At 39.4% G+C, this 15783-nt stretch overlaps 1 protein-coding gene across 1 annotated transcript in view; it reads left to right on the plus strand.

Annotated features, from left to right (window-relative positions):
- The window catches only part of LOC140200352 (dedicator of cytokinesis protein 2-like), a 699328-nt gene that overhangs the window by 342295 nt on the left and 341250 nt on the right, over positions 1–15783 (plus strand). The window contains exon 27 of the mRNA XM_072263559.1: positions 4281–4373. Coding sequence (XP_072119660.1) covers positions 4281–4373 — 93 coding nt within the window. The remainder of the gene's footprint in view (positions 1–4280; positions 4374–15783) is intronic.

Raw genomic sequence — 15783 nt, forward strand, 5'->3', positions numbered from 1 at the left:
AGGTTGTTTTCACTACAGGTGGTCCCGGAGATGAGTATATTGCAGCTCTCCCTTCCCACATGGACTTACTGCATATCTTTCTTTAGGAGTATCTGCTAATTGTAGTATTGTTCTTATTTTTTAGTGATCTCAAAATCCCTGGCTCTACCATCTTATTTTGATGATCCTTGCCTGTTGTTGGAGCTGGGCCCACTGACACTAGTTTCTCTCTGTATTTCTGTAAAGTCACCAGTTGTTGTGTATGTTTGATGGCCAATAGCATGTCCCCAGATGTTGACAGGGAAATGGATAAACCGGCCATTGTTAAAGCTAGATGCAGATTGGCAGTTGACTCTTCTCCACCTCAGGGAATTTTAGAACACAAATTGTTGGCCTAAGTTTCTTCCTTTACATAGGACATAGATTATTACAATGCAGGTACAAATCCTTCAGCCTATGATGTTGTTTTAGATTAATTTAACTGGCAATTAAATCCGAGCAAAACCAATCCCTTCTGTCCCTATTCCTCCATTCTTTTGCATTCGTGTACCTACTAAGAATCCCTGAAATGCTTCTATTATACCAGCCTCTACCACCAGCCCTGGCAGTGCATTCCAAGCACCCACCACTCCTTGTGTAAAAGAACTTGCCCTGAACATCTCCTTTAGACTTACACCCTCTCATGTTAAATACATTCCCACTGGTATTAGATATTTTCACTCTTTCTTAACAGCTTTTCAAACTCTGAATTATTTTTATCCCAGAGAGACTACAGAGGAGAGTTATTTGCCAATTCCTGGGAGTTATAGTTAAGAGGAGAGATTGGATGGGTTGAAATTATTTTCTGTGAAACAGAGAAGGTGAACATGAGATTTAAATAGATGTTTAACATTATTAAAGGTCTGGAACAGGGTGAACAGAAAGAAGTTATTTTCCTTGACAGAGAAGTCAATGTTTAAGAAACTTTGGGTTACATTAATTGGCAGAAGAATTAATGGGGATTTCAGGAAAAAGAAGTCTTTTCATTCAGAATTCTCTGCCTGAAACGATTGTGGGGGCAGAAATATTTAAATAAGTACTCAGATGAGTTTTCAAGTGCTTAACCAAAAGGTGATGGACTGAAAGTGATCTAGGATGCATAATTTTTATGGCCAGAATCACACATGATGGATGAATGGACTTCCTCTGTGCTATAAATTCTATGATTTAGGAGAATTATTTGTAGATATGCTTAATCAGTATCAAAAATGATGTCTATGTAACCATTAACAAGAGAAAATATGCTGATGCTGGTAATCCAAGCAAAATACAAAATGTTGGAGGAACTCAGCAGGCCAGGCAGCTTCTATGGAAAAGAGTACAGTTGATGTTTCAGGCTGAGATCCTTCAAAGTTCTGCTGACTGTACTCTTTTCCAGCATTTTGTCTGTGTTGTGTGTGTCTATGTAACCACTTTTAATTATTCCTTATTGTAGATCAGAGTGATTATAGTCACAGCGCAAGTGCTCATCACACACACACACACACACACACACACACAGAGTTAATCAATAGTCTGGAACAATTCTCTTTTAACTGGAATGCTGACAGATTAGGTCTAGTTAAAGCACTTTTTACATTGTTAAGACCTCCTGAGTGCTTTTTAGCCAAAGTACCTTTGAAGGACGGTCACTGTCAAAATGTTGATTCATACACTGTAAGCTCTTAAAAATGGCAGACGTAAATGACTAGATTATGAACTGATGGCTAAGAAGAGAAATTAGTCACACATTATTTTGTTGTTCAGCCTTTGTGTAGTTCGGAATGGATTTTTCTTCATAAATGCTTCATAATAATGAGCATTATCTGACACTCCATAGAACTTCTTGTGCATTGCTCAAGAACACAATGAGTCTTCTGGTTAGGGAGCTACTGGAACGATATCATTTCGTGGCTGGTTGTCCTATTGGAACACCACAGGGGAACTTGGACCATACTGCCCTCTGGTACTCCCAAAAAAATTAGTTGAATTGTGAGGGAAACCTTGACCAAAATTCTATCCCCATCCATAAGTGCATTTTCAAGAACCTCAGATCTTCAATGTCCCACTAAATCAGTGACCCTTCACTGACCCTACAGTCCTATCAACCCACATTCCTTACACCCACTCCATCTGCCCATCATCCACACACTCGTCCAACTGGTTCCTCTCCACCATTGTCCCCATCTTTCCACCCAACCTCCCTCATTTGATTCCACACTTCATCTTCCTTTCCCATCAGACTCTACAAGTAGAATCCTTGTTGCTTCCACCTATCACCTCCCAGCCTCTGTTGCAATTTCCGCTCTCCCCACACTTTCTGCCTAGTACCACTTCTCACCTGCTTCCACCTGCCAGTTATTGTCACACCCCTTCCCTTCACCTATTTATACTGTCACCACTCTAACTTTGAGTCCAGATGAAAAGACTTGATCAAAAACATTGTCTCCCTGTTCTCCCCCTCCCCCCACAATTGGTGGTGCCTGACACATTGAGTTCTTCTAGCATCTTGTGTGTTGTTCTACTTCTTTTGTTCCCTCTTCCATGTGCAAAAAATGTTGGAACTTTGATTAGTGCCTGCAAAATCCTGGTAAGCTGGTGATCTCAGGTCTGCCCCAGCATTCCCTCAGGCCTGTGGCTGGCTTCCCAAGCTTTGCCTCAGGAGTGCAGGACTGGGTCCTACCTTGTAACTTAATTCTGATGGCGCAGGATAAAGGCCAAAATGACTATTGACATTCACATCATGCTATAGCAGTCTTGAATCAAAGAATTACATACACTTTCTCTTCTCAGATCCAGCTAAAGTTGGTTGATTTCCATTGGTCCTAAGCCTTACCGGGCATGAATTACGCCCTATCTCTGATTATACATGGGATGGCATTCTACTGTGCATTCAGAAATAAGGTACTACAGGTCTTTTCCTGATGACCAGACATATAGTTTAGGGTCCGATGGATTTGTGATCAGTTGTTTCTGACATTATGAACACTCTGCGAAGATGAAAAATCCCCATGATGTCATGGTCACATCTCATTACTGACAAATGCAAATGGTCAAACTGAGTCTCAGATTTCTCTAGCTTCATCTTCGGAGGCTCACCAGGGCTAAATCTGTTGCCCTCCTTCAATAGGTCCCAGTACCTTCATATGTGTTAACATATTAACTCAGAGAGTGCTTCCCTTAATGATAAGAACATCATTACCAAAGACATTCCATAGATGTGCTGTTATGACTGAGGGTCAGGTTGTGGAATCTATGTTCCTTGTCCTACACTTGCAAGGATGTTACCTAGCTTGTGAAATTGTTACTGCAGAAAGTTTATCTAAAAATAGCAAATCCAGCATTCGTTAATGACTAACTAGAGAGAGCAAGGACATATTGTTACTCTCTCTTTCTTTGCATGGGGCAGTGCCTTGTTCTGATTCTTCTTATGTCTAACTACCTCAATGAATCCAACTTCCTGCACAACTGTTGGCTGAGGAATGAGCATTGACTAGGAAACCAGAAAGAATTTCGTACTGCTCCTCAAGATTCTCTCTGTCCAATGAGGCAGTAATATTGCATTTACTAAAGCATTCAGAAGCAAGTATCTCAGAGGACTATCCCCAAAGCACAGTTGTAGGAGCATTGGTCTGTGAGGTGAAAGAGTGATCTTTGAGTTGGGACTGGGCAGGTGAGAATACATTGGATTGGAAGAGGCAATGGGAGTTTGTAGACCCAGCCAGATCCATCATGGGCACAATCTTCTCCATCTTCAAGAGATGGTACCTCAAGAAGGTGCCACCTATCACGAAAGATCCTCACCATCCAGGACTTGTTACTGTCCTGAAGGGTGGAGATACAGGAGCCTAAGGATCCACACTCGACAATTTAGCAACAGTTCTTTCCTCTCCACCAGCAGATTTCTGATTGGCCCATGAATCCATGAACATTACCCCATTATTATTTTTGTTACAGTATTTATTATTGTAGTTTATAATAATTTTATTTTATGTTTTTTTTCACAGTAGTGATACTGCAAAACACTAAAAACAATAAGCTAAGTCATGATAATAAATCTGATTCTGATTCTGATGAGTTGGTACATCTTAACCCAGGAGGGAGAGAAAGAGATAGAACAAATACAAAATATAGGAAGATAGCAGAGTGAAAGCCAAGAGTGCTGTTGGTGTATCAGAATTATTAAATGTGCCTGAATCTAGACCTATAATGGTATTTGGAATTTTGTCCTGAAGTTGAAGATTGTACTATCTTCTTTAACACTGATCTTCTCTTTTCTCTAGGACTCGACTCACAACCATCTTCAGGGAATCATAAATAATTTACTACGAACTGTGAACCAGACAATCATTAAGATGGGAGGCCACAAACTGGTTGTAAGTACTTTCATGGGGCGAGGGCTGTTTCTCGGTCTATTTTGTGTGAGTGATCTCTGCTCCACACTGCATCTCAAAGGCATCATGTATTCAACAGGCTTAGTGCTGTCAATGAAGCACAAGGTGATTGGTGATCCTTGGAAGGCTCATAAACTGAACAACTCTTGTCATATTATGGTACTAAGTTTTGGAAAAGATCACATTTTCCACCATCTCTGCTACCGATGGGTCTGACTGTGCTGTAGAAGACTAGTTGGTGATAGGTGTAATGCGGTTGCTCCATTTTTCTTATATCTATCATGAAGCGATATGCTGGGTAAATTAATGAGTACACATGGTAGGCTACAAAGTGAAGTTAAAATGTTCCCTTGAAATGTTGGACCAATGTTTCTTATCCTCTTCTACAGCTGGATAGATCCTATGATACTGATAAGACCAATATTCAAAGGCGCCAACTTTTCAATAGCTGTCTAATAAAGAAAATGGAAGCTTTATTGCTGCACACTGTTTCCATAGGAACAGCTCACGTAGAATTACTTCTTGCTGAAAGCTCAGTCTTGAATATAGGGCGTGGGGAGGTGAGAGCTACAATTGCAGATTTATCTGATATTTCCAGGAGATGAACAGAATTTTTCCTCACATAATAAGATGCTTTTTGACAAAATTTTTTGCCACATGACTGTGTATGATTCATTGAGGCTTAATTCCTCATGGTCTACTTAAGCTTTTCCTCGGTGCTGAAAAGCAAGTTAGTTAATTATATCCAGGTACCTTGACACAGGACTAAAGGTAGACAATTATACTTTTGGCAAAGTCCAGATGAGGGCCATGTCAGGAATCATTAGTCATTAAGCTGGGACTGTGTTTAACATGGCATGCTGAGCAAGGTCAGTGTTTAAAGTCAGGAAGTTACCTCCAACCATTGTGTTAACATCAGAGCCCTTACTTCAGCCTTGGGTCTTTGGAGACATCACAGGGTTAGGCTGATTGGCAAGGTCATTGCATTACCCTGGCAAAGCAGGAACATCTTAAAATGATGTTGAAATATCAGATGAGAGCTAGTTGCAACAAAATAAATTTATCCACCAGACACATAGTTGATTGAAAATTATGCCAGGTCGTTGCCCAATTAGCTGGAGGTCTGAGGGAATGTGGTTTCAAAAATGGTGCTTGAAGATGTCGCACTGAATTTATTGTAGGCTCTGAAAAGAAGAGAGTGTGAATAGGCCATTCAGCCCTTTGAGCCTGCTATGATTCATCAAGATTGTGGCTAAGTGCCATTTCCTGCATTATCCTCATATTCCTGGAGTCTCTTGGAAATTGGAAAGTTATTTGAGTACTGTAAATTACTTCTGGTGTAAGTGGTGGAAGGAGAACCAAGGGTATGTGTGAGAGAGAATAAGTTACAGGAAATAAGTGATATGCTTGATTGATGGGATGTGTCTGAGAGCAATGTAGAGTTGATGGACTGATGAAAGGATGCGGTCGGAAATGTCAACTATTCATTTCCTTCCACAGGCGCTGCCTGACCTGCTAAGTTCCTGCAGCATTTTGTGTGTTGCTCCAAATTTCCATCATCTGCAGTCTTTCTTGAAAATTTCCTTGTTGTAGCCATCACATTTGCCATTAACAACCTACTTCTTTTAATATTAATGACAGGATTATTCATGCACATATTTCTGACAAGATTGGTAAATCCTTGATGGGAATAGAAATGTGTGCAGCAAATCACAAGGCAATTTGCTTTCAGAACTTGCAACGGATGCTGTTACACTGATAAACCAAAATAATCTGGAAGCATGAATCATTTATTCTTTTCTCCTCTAATTAGACTGAACCTATTTGAACGGTTGACCAGGATAAGCTGCCCTAACTATGGTTTTTGGTCAGGTTGAATAACAAAGATAGCTCAGGCTGAGACACATCAGAATTAATTTGTTCTCTGAGGTTGGAGTTGAAGCCAAAAAGTCACAGCAATTAAGGATGTGAGGTTTGATGTCTCATACAGGAATGCTTAATACTTTCAGCAAAGCATTGGTTTTCAACATAACAAGCCAATGTACACAACCCAAAGGAGTGTACATTTTCTGGACAAATAGTTGCATGGAACATAACTAATGTGATATGTTCACTGCCCGTGCTGAATGCAGCACTGTCACAATCTGGGAATGCATAACCAGTTGTATAATGAAAGTTCACTGTCAGCTTCTGAACAGTAAGTGGCAATGGGCTGTACGTAAATGCCAATTCTGCCAACAGTGCTCGGATCCAAAGAATTCACACTGAATGCAGATATTTTAAAATGTTTATTCATTTTTCAAGATGTTGGCAGCATTTATAACCCAGTCCTGATACGCCTGAACAGAACAACTTGCAAGGCCATTTCATAGTCAATTACTGTGTCACATTTAGGCTAGACTGGATAAGGGCGGGAGATTTTTTCTTCTTAAGACTTTGATGCATCAACTAAGATTTTATTACAATCTAATAGATTTATGGTCATCATTAATAAGACTTTCTATTTTAGATTATTAACTGAGTTTAAAAGGGCAATGTTGTTAGAGTTTCTTTTATTTAAGTGCTGAATGTTCCTGGCTATTATGTGTAAGAAATAGTATTTGATTTGCAAAAGAAATAAATAAAATTTATGGTTTGCTTTTCTCTGAAAACTATAATCTTTAACACTACATCCACTTGCACAACATGCACATTGGAATGCTAGGTGCTTTAGTCACAGTGCCCATTTGATTGTATCTTGCAGCTTCATGATTTTAACAAGTACTTCAATTTTTATATATTCTCAGTTTGCATGTTCTTCCTTTGACCATGTGGGTTTCTTCCAAGTGCTCCGGTTTCCTCCCACAATCGCAAAGAATGCTTTGTTGATTGGCCTCTGAGGGGTAGAATCTAGGATCATTGTTGATGGGAATGTGGGAAAAATTTAAATAAAGCAATTAGTGTGGGATCAGTGTAAATGGGACCTTGATGTTTGACATGGGACGGCCTATTTTTATGCTCTATGACTCTGTGGACACCACAGCCATGTGAGCTGAAGTAGAGAAATGAGAGTTCAGAGGTATATGGGTTAAGCATATGGAAATGGGACTAATTCAATGAGACAACTTGGTTGGTGTGGATGAGATATGCCAAAGGCTCCATTTCTGTTTTCTACAAATCTGTGACTCTTTAACACATTCAAGGTGGTACTTAAAGAGCTAGAAAGCTGAAATGTGTCTAAATGTTCCATCTCCATTTGCACAACTCCAGGATGAGACAAAGACATAGTAAGTGACACAGCAGTAATTGCTCTGGTGTGTTAGTCACAGGTTCCGTCATAAGCATAACTTTGTCACAACTTGGGGGAAAATGCATCATTACAGTGGAGCGCAAACCTAAACCAAAGTTTATATCCAGGGTTTAAGTTTAATTGGGGATAATGGCCGATTGTCAATAGAATGAGCATTTGTTTCACCTCAGCTAGTCATTGTGAAAGTCTGGACCAGTATTATTTCTCAGCCTTATACATATATCAGTCCTAGCCTGCTCAGCGCAAGATGTTCGGGCTAGTGAGCTGTGACCACAACAGCACAATAAAAGACATGGCTCCTGTGGAATGGATCCTCGGGCAATATAGAACAACCACTAGTTAAGGTCTTGGTAGTGAGTAGTATAACAAACTATAGATACACTGGGTCTAGGAACAGAAGTCCTCAGTTCAAAAAAACAGTATCCTTTTGTTGATCTGTAAAGCAAGGTAACATGAAATAACTTACCTTTTGGGAACCAGTACTCTTCAGGACTGCTCTTCCCCTGACTTCATGACTGGTTAGAGTTTGACAGATGTCGCTCTTGTTTGAGGGCAAAGAATCAAGTTATACCTCCCGTGAAGTGACAAAACTTGGTTACTTAATGGATTGGTGATTACGCACACTCCTGGACGTATCACAGCCTCAAACACTAGGAAGTCCCAAGAACTTTCTCTGGTGCGCTGGGATTCTCTGATTGCAGTAAAACCAGGCAACTCAGAGATGCAGCTATTGATTATCTATTGCAGTTCAAATGTTGCATGCTCCAATTCAAGAAGGTGGAAACTGTGAAACTAACCTGTGAATTGGGAATGCCAAGGTGGTGCAGATGATGGAATTGTTGGCTCATTGTACCGGTGATCTGGCTTTGATCTTGACCTCTGATGCTGTCATAGTGGAGTTTGCACATTATCCCTATACCTGCATAAGATTCCTCCAGGTGTTCCAATTTCCTCTCAAATTCCAAAGATATGCATGTTGGTTGACTAATTATCACCATAATTCACCCCAAATGTTAAGGACCCTTAGCATTGCCAATGATCCCTCCCATCTGTGCAACAATCTCTTTGACCTCCCACCACCAGGCAGGAGGTACCGTAGCATTAGAACAAGAACTGTTAGTGTGGGAAACAGCTTCTTCCCCTGGGCCATAAGGCTACTGAATTCCCTGTCACCATCCAGATCTCACCACTTGTGAAGCACCAGTAGCATTATACTGTTTACTTTTTAGTGTGTGTCATAAATGCATTTAATGATTTGTTAATTTATTTGTGGTAATATTACTTTATGTGTTGTGTGTGTGAGTTATATGTACTGCATTGTGCACTCTTGTCTGGAGTATTGGCCAGAAACAATTACAGTCTACAAATCAGTGAATTTGAATGAATTAGGGACAATGGAAGTAGACAAGCCAATTGTCTTTGTTCTTGCCATGAGGTCGAAGGATGCTGCCATTTTGTGAACTGGTTTTGCTTGGCTGAATCATTGTTTTAAAGTAGACACAATGATGCACCAGATAATCTGCTGGACTAAGAAGTTCTTTGAGAGGTGTGCTTTGGTATAATATAATCTGCTGGTTTGTGAGTGGTGAGGTCTGTGTCTGCCCTGAGCGATTCAAGCTGGTTACTAGTTTGGTAACTGATTTAGAACAAAGAGCCATAACTTACCAGTTGTCACTTGTGGAAGAGGGCAATAAGTGAACGCTGGCTTGGACCAGAATCAATAAGAAGTTGACACTACTTAGTCATATGACCTCAAGCCAACATTTGAACTTGTAAGGAAAGTGTATAAAATAAGAAGCTTCAAATGTGAGGCAGCAACAACTCTCTGGAGACTAACCATCATGGGCATGAAGGGCCTTTAATGCTCACAAGTATTCGGTGGTGTAAATTCACGTGCTTTTTAATTGAGACAATAAAGGTACTTGTAAGTAAATACAGATTCTCTTTGTGTGCATAACTAATAATTATTACTGGGGCGTAATTCATATAAAAGGAGGATAATTTTACGTTGAGGTGGTATACGTGTGTACGGTTGAGTGACAATAAACTGAAATTGAAATTGAAATGCGTGCATGAGTGGTAAAATCTGTAAGCATTTATGGAAATACGTGGACAATAAAATGGGAGTTATGTAAAATCAATGCAAGTGGGTGCTTGATGGTCAACGTGGTCTTGTTGTGCCATAGGCCTATGAGTGCTCTGCCTAATTCTAAGTCAGGATAGTAGAGAGACTGAAAATGACTTTGAGTAGTGGATACATCCTACATAAAATAAAGTTCAAAGAAGTCTATTTTCATTTCACCCAATGGTGTGGAGACTTTCTAAGAACTGAGGGCAGTGGTGTTACATCTTTTTGAAAGATGGTTGAGATAAAATCATTTACACTGATGGTAAACAGACTTCAGCTGCTAATCGCAATTCAGTAAGCCTCTGTTAAATTGTAGCCCTCCTTCCTCTAGTCCCCATTTTGACTTTTACCTCTTCTTCCCTGCCTATTACACTCCCCTTGGATCCCCTCTTCCTTCTCTTTCTCCTATAGTCCACTCTCCTCTCCTATCAGATTCCTACTTCACTTGCCCTTAACCTTACCACCCACCTGTCACCTTCCAGCTAGACTCTATCCCCTCACCTCCAAATTTTTATTCTGGCATCTTTTCCCTTCCTTCTCAGTCCTGAAGAAGGGTCTTGATCTGAAACGTTGACTATCTATTTATTTCCATAGATACTTCCTGCCTTGCTGAGTTCCTCCAGCATTTTGTGTGTGTTTGTCTGATAAACTATGCTGCTGCAAGTGTTTAAAGGACCTGACTAGACAATGATATTCCCACATGACTGAGGATGACCGTTTGCAGTTTAAACACAAATGGTTTTGCAGTTTGGGTAATGGGGAAGTAGTATTCAGTGCAGTTACAGGGACATACAAGGTGGTGATGTGGATTGCACAAAACTACATGTTTATTGCGCCTTCTCTCAGGGATGGCTATAATTATATTGTCATCAGTTTCCATTATTCACGGGGATATATGAATTAATAATTAAAAACATGTTGTCAGGAAGTGTACTTAGATAAAAGAATCTTAGAAAGATTTATGATGGAAAAGTGGATTCCACTATATGGATTTGGATGAAATATTTCACTAATATAGGTGAGGGAAGTTTATAGAAGCTCAGTGCATAAGTCATTGTCTCATCTTTCCTGCAGTAATTTGCAGTATTGGTGAGGTTCACTTTTGCAATGATGGAAACCTGCCAGCAGTTTCAGGAATATGCAATGGATCTATGGATATTCAGAGATTGGTGTCTGTCAGTGTTTGCTTTTCCAAAATGGGAACTTTTTTTTGGTTTCCTCTAAAACAATCGGCGGAAATTAGTGAGATAGTGGGAACTTTACAAACTATTCTTGCTCTCAAAAATCTGAAAAATGCTCATTACATTTTTAATGATTGGCAAATCAGTAACTATGGAGGTCTGGGGCACAGAATTTGGAAATATCGCAGAAGTAGAAACCTTCAGTGTATTTAAAAAAAGTATTGGGATACACACTTGAATTACTGAAGGACAGGACTATGGATTAAAAGCTGAAAATTGGATTAGACTGGATAGATTAATTTTAGCCAGCACAGATACAATGGAGCAAATGGTCACCGGTCCTACGATTTTCTGTGAAGTGCCCTCTTATGCTGTACATCTGATTTTGTTATACATATGTCATTTCATTCCCTCGGGTAATTATTTCAGAATTTCTAAAAGAAGAATCAGGTCTACTATCACCTCCTTTGATGACATAAATTAGTTGTTTTGCAGCAGCAGGACAATGCAAAGATATAGAAGTACCAAAAGGCATAAACAGAGCAAAGCAACAGAATAATGTGGTTACATGGACTGTTCAGAAATCTGATGGTGGAGGGGAAAACAGATTCTGAATTGTTATGTGTAAGTCTTCAAGCTCCTGTACCTGTTCTCTGATGGTAGGAATGAGAAGAGGGCATGTCCTGGATGGTGAGGGCCATAGTGATGGATATCATCTTTTTGAAGCACCTTGACTTGAAGATGTCCTCAATGGTGTCTAGAGTTGTGCCTGTGCTAGAGCTGGCTAAGTCTACAGCTCTTTCCAGCCTCTTGGAATCCTGCGCCATGGAGGCTGCATATCAGGCTGTGATCCAATTAATTAAAATTCCCTCCATCATACATACAAATCTCCATAGGAATTTGTAAGAATTTTTGGTGACATACCGAATATCCTCGAATGCCTAACAAAGTAGAGCCATTGCTGTGTCTTCTTTGTGATTACGCTAGTATATCGAAAACTGGTTCATATTTTAATTTTAAGAAATGAATGAGGTTTATATTTATCCCAAATATGTGGCCTAATCTATATTGCATTCTTTGTAAATTCTACAAAGAGTCATTTAGAGATTAGGGTTTTCTACCCATACAATTTCTTCAACTTGGTTAGCCTCTTAGCCTTCTGCATGACAGCCCTGTGACTGTACACTGCAGATCCTATGGAGCTGATAGTTGACAATTAATGTACGGAAATGGAAAATTCATGTCACTGTGATCATTAACCCGTAGTAGGGAGTTTACCTGAGCAACACCACAATACCATTCATTACAAAGTCCAGGTGATGATATCCTTTTACCATCTCAAGCTTATTACATGTATTGAAGAGCATATTTAATAGGCAACAAAATTATCGGCAGCTGATCTGTAACTCTGTGCATAAAACAAGGTGCTTCTTTCTGGTTGCCCATTGCCATGGTCTTACGAAGGCAAGTTGGCAATTTTATGCAGTGAATGTTTCATTTCTCAGTTTGCCTTGGCCAGCGATCTCTGGTGATAGTTTACCAACCACCAGGCAGCCATTTACACTCATCCTATATTAATCCTAGTTTATTTTCTCCTCATTCCTGTCAATTTCTCCAAGATTCTATCATTCACCTTCACACATGGATTCACAGTAGCTGACTAACCTTATAAGCTGCACATCCTTGGTATTTGGGAGGAAACTGACTGACTATATAAAGCCCACATGGTTATAGTGAAAACGTGTAAAATCCAAAATAGACAGCAGCAGAGGCCAGGATTGAATCCAGGTCTATGTGGTTGTGCCAATGTGCTGTATTATGGCTGATGCTCCAGTGGAATTGCAAACAGTGTTTCAGAGCAATATAGCACCCGTAGAGTTCGTTGGGCCCACCCTGTCCAGGCTGATCACCCAGCTAGTCCCAATTTCCTGCCTTTGGCCCATATCCCTCAAAGCCCAGCCACTCCATGTCCCTATGCAAATACTTCATAAATGATGTTATTGTATCTATCATAACCAGTGCCACTGGCAGCTCATTCCATATACTCGCATGGAAAAATATTGCCTCTCAGATCTCTTTTAAACCTTTCTGCTCTCACACTAAACCTATGCTCCCAAGTTTTGGATTCTGCTACCATAAGAAAAGGACTGTAACCATCGACCTTATCTATGCCTCACATAATTTTAAACACTTCATTAAGGTTGCTTCTTTTTCTCCTACGTTCCAAGGAATAAAGATCTAGCCTGGCCCACATCTCCCTATAGCTCAGGCCCGCCAGTCTTGGTAACATCCTCATAACTCTCTGTTTTTTCCCCTGTGCTTAACTCTGTCTTTTATGTAACAGGGTGACCAAATCTGTACACAAGTCTCCAAGTTTCTCTTTGGAATGCTTCTCTGGTGAATGTTAAAGATTTGCTTAAAAAATTCTTGAAATCCAATTTTCTAACCACACATTAGTTCAGCTCTTGTAATGTATTTTCTTCTCCTTTGGGTTTGGCGCAGTGCTATAAAGAATTAAGAGTGTATGTTACATTACCAGCATATTTAATGACTGGTAATGCTGACGAATATTCTGCTGATACCTTGTACAAATTTGTAAAGGTCCGCACCACCAAGGTTATTAATTAATAAGCTGAGGTCTGATACGGGGACACATTACTGCAGTGTAATTGTTTTGCTCATATACAGACAAAAATGTCACTGCATGCCCAACAAAGTTCATGCCAAAATGCTTTGAGATCTTGACATGATCAGGTGCTTATTGTTGGTACAAATATTTATTTCTATATGTTGATCAGCAGAAATAGATACTCCATTGTGAGAAATGAAAAGCCAAGTTAAGCTAAATGAAAAGTGAAACATTTTTAAAAATATCATTGCTTGTATGTATTTTACAATTATATTCAATGTCGTACAAAGAGAACTTTTACTCTAGTACAGACAATATACAAATGCACAGTACTTCATGTGCCTGTCGTACAAGTGCTACTCTCATTTAGTGAGGTAAGACACATATCTTACAGGATCACATGCAATTATCAATTTTTACTATTTCACAATTTTCAGAATAGACTTTCATACCTTCATCTCTAACAATTGATAGCATCTTTTTTATTCCCTTTTACAAATTCATTCCCATCTTTTCTACAGGGTTTCATTGCTAATAGTTGACTGTTCTTTTCCATTGATGTATTCGTCCTCTGGTACCTCCTCACTTGTCCAGCTTCATGTGGGGATGTGAGTCTCAGTAGCTGTTGATCTGTGGATGAGAGGGAAAGGAGAGCACAGTCCAGCTCAACTCTGCTCCACCTTGACATCCACAAACACTGCATATTCCTGCAAGTATTATTGGCAAGAGCTCAGGAACAGCACCCAACCTGATCTGAGTGCTCCATATCAACTTGGATATACTTTGCTTGCAATCTGTATGATGGACATCACCTGACTTCACCTTGGTTTAGGATTGGGGGAATATAACTTTATTTAAGTTCCATTTCAACTTCTGGTTATTCAATCTAATGTAAGTGTTCCTCTTTTGTTAGTTACATTGTTTACTGGCATGTAGGTAACAACATATTGACTGTGCTGCCATGAAATCTCCTCAAGTCCATGAATCTGCATCCCTGATTTTGAGACGCACCGGGTATTATTCTTCATTTCTTCTTACATTTGCTAAGAAACTGGGTAAAACTCACATCAAACAATCTATTTTTACCTTGGTTATTTGTACTCTCTGGTAGACTCAAGTAGATCTACAACTTTGGCAGCACTTACATTTTTGGGATAACTCTTCCAAGGTTTTGTTTTCACAGATCTGGGCAGGTCACAACCACAAGCTTATTGAATGGGGATTCCTGTCTAAATTCTTCACTTTCTCGCTGAACTTGTATTGTTAATGAATGGATCACAGTCCATACTGTGTGCTCCTCTGAACTCCCTAAACTCAAGTTACAGCTATATTTCTTCAATGTGCTCTTACCTTGCCTAGAGTTTGGAACTTACCTATTTCTTTGATAAATGCAAACAGCTTATTATTCCTCCTCACTTCCTTGACCCTTCTTTTATCCCAAGCTGTTCGTTAGTAATTATAGGCAATAACAGGACCAAATACATCTCTTTCATCTGGGATTAGACCACTTACAGTATCTTCTCATTTTTTATATATAAGTTCACATAGTATGGTACTGGAAACAAATCACATTTACAGAAATACCTATAATATTTTTGCATAGGACTGAAATTTCCTGAAAAATTTCAAGAAAAAAAGAAAGGAGCACAAAATCTGAAAAGAAGGACTGTAAGATTTCCCAGCATATGAATTAAAAAGTCAGTGTAATGTTCAGATAGCCCCGTTTAGGTCTATTTCTGCAATTTGTTACCTTGTTAGCATGGATTATCATCAATTACTTCAAAAATAATGACACAATTTTTAAAAAGTAATGTCTTTTCCCCTTTAACACTATAAAGTTGAAATGTTTATTAATTTGTAAATAACTGTTACTTTGGAGTGCTGACTTCATTTTTGCTCAGTGTACTTGTGTACAGTTCAGAGGAAGCTAACGTGATCAATCAAGGATAATGATACGTGGAACATCGGAAGAAATTGGGATTGCTCATTTTTATAGCAGGGAAGCTCTAGGAGATAAATACGTGTCCAAGTTAAGAGGAATTTTCATGGGGCACTTTGGGAAGGACTGTTCTCACACATAGGAAGATAAATAATGTAAGATTTATGTTATTGTCAACAGAAATAAAAGGGAAGAAATTTGCTTATGAAGCAAGATAATGAGATGA

This window comes from Mobula birostris, chromosome 7 (assembly GCF_030028105.1).
Source record: "Mobula birostris isolate sMobBir1 chromosome 7, sMobBir1.hap1, whole genome shotgun sequence".
In the NCBI taxonomy this organism is placed as follows: domain Eukaryota; kingdom Metazoa; phylum Chordata; class Chondrichthyes; order Myliobatiformes; family Myliobatidae; genus Mobula; species Mobula birostris.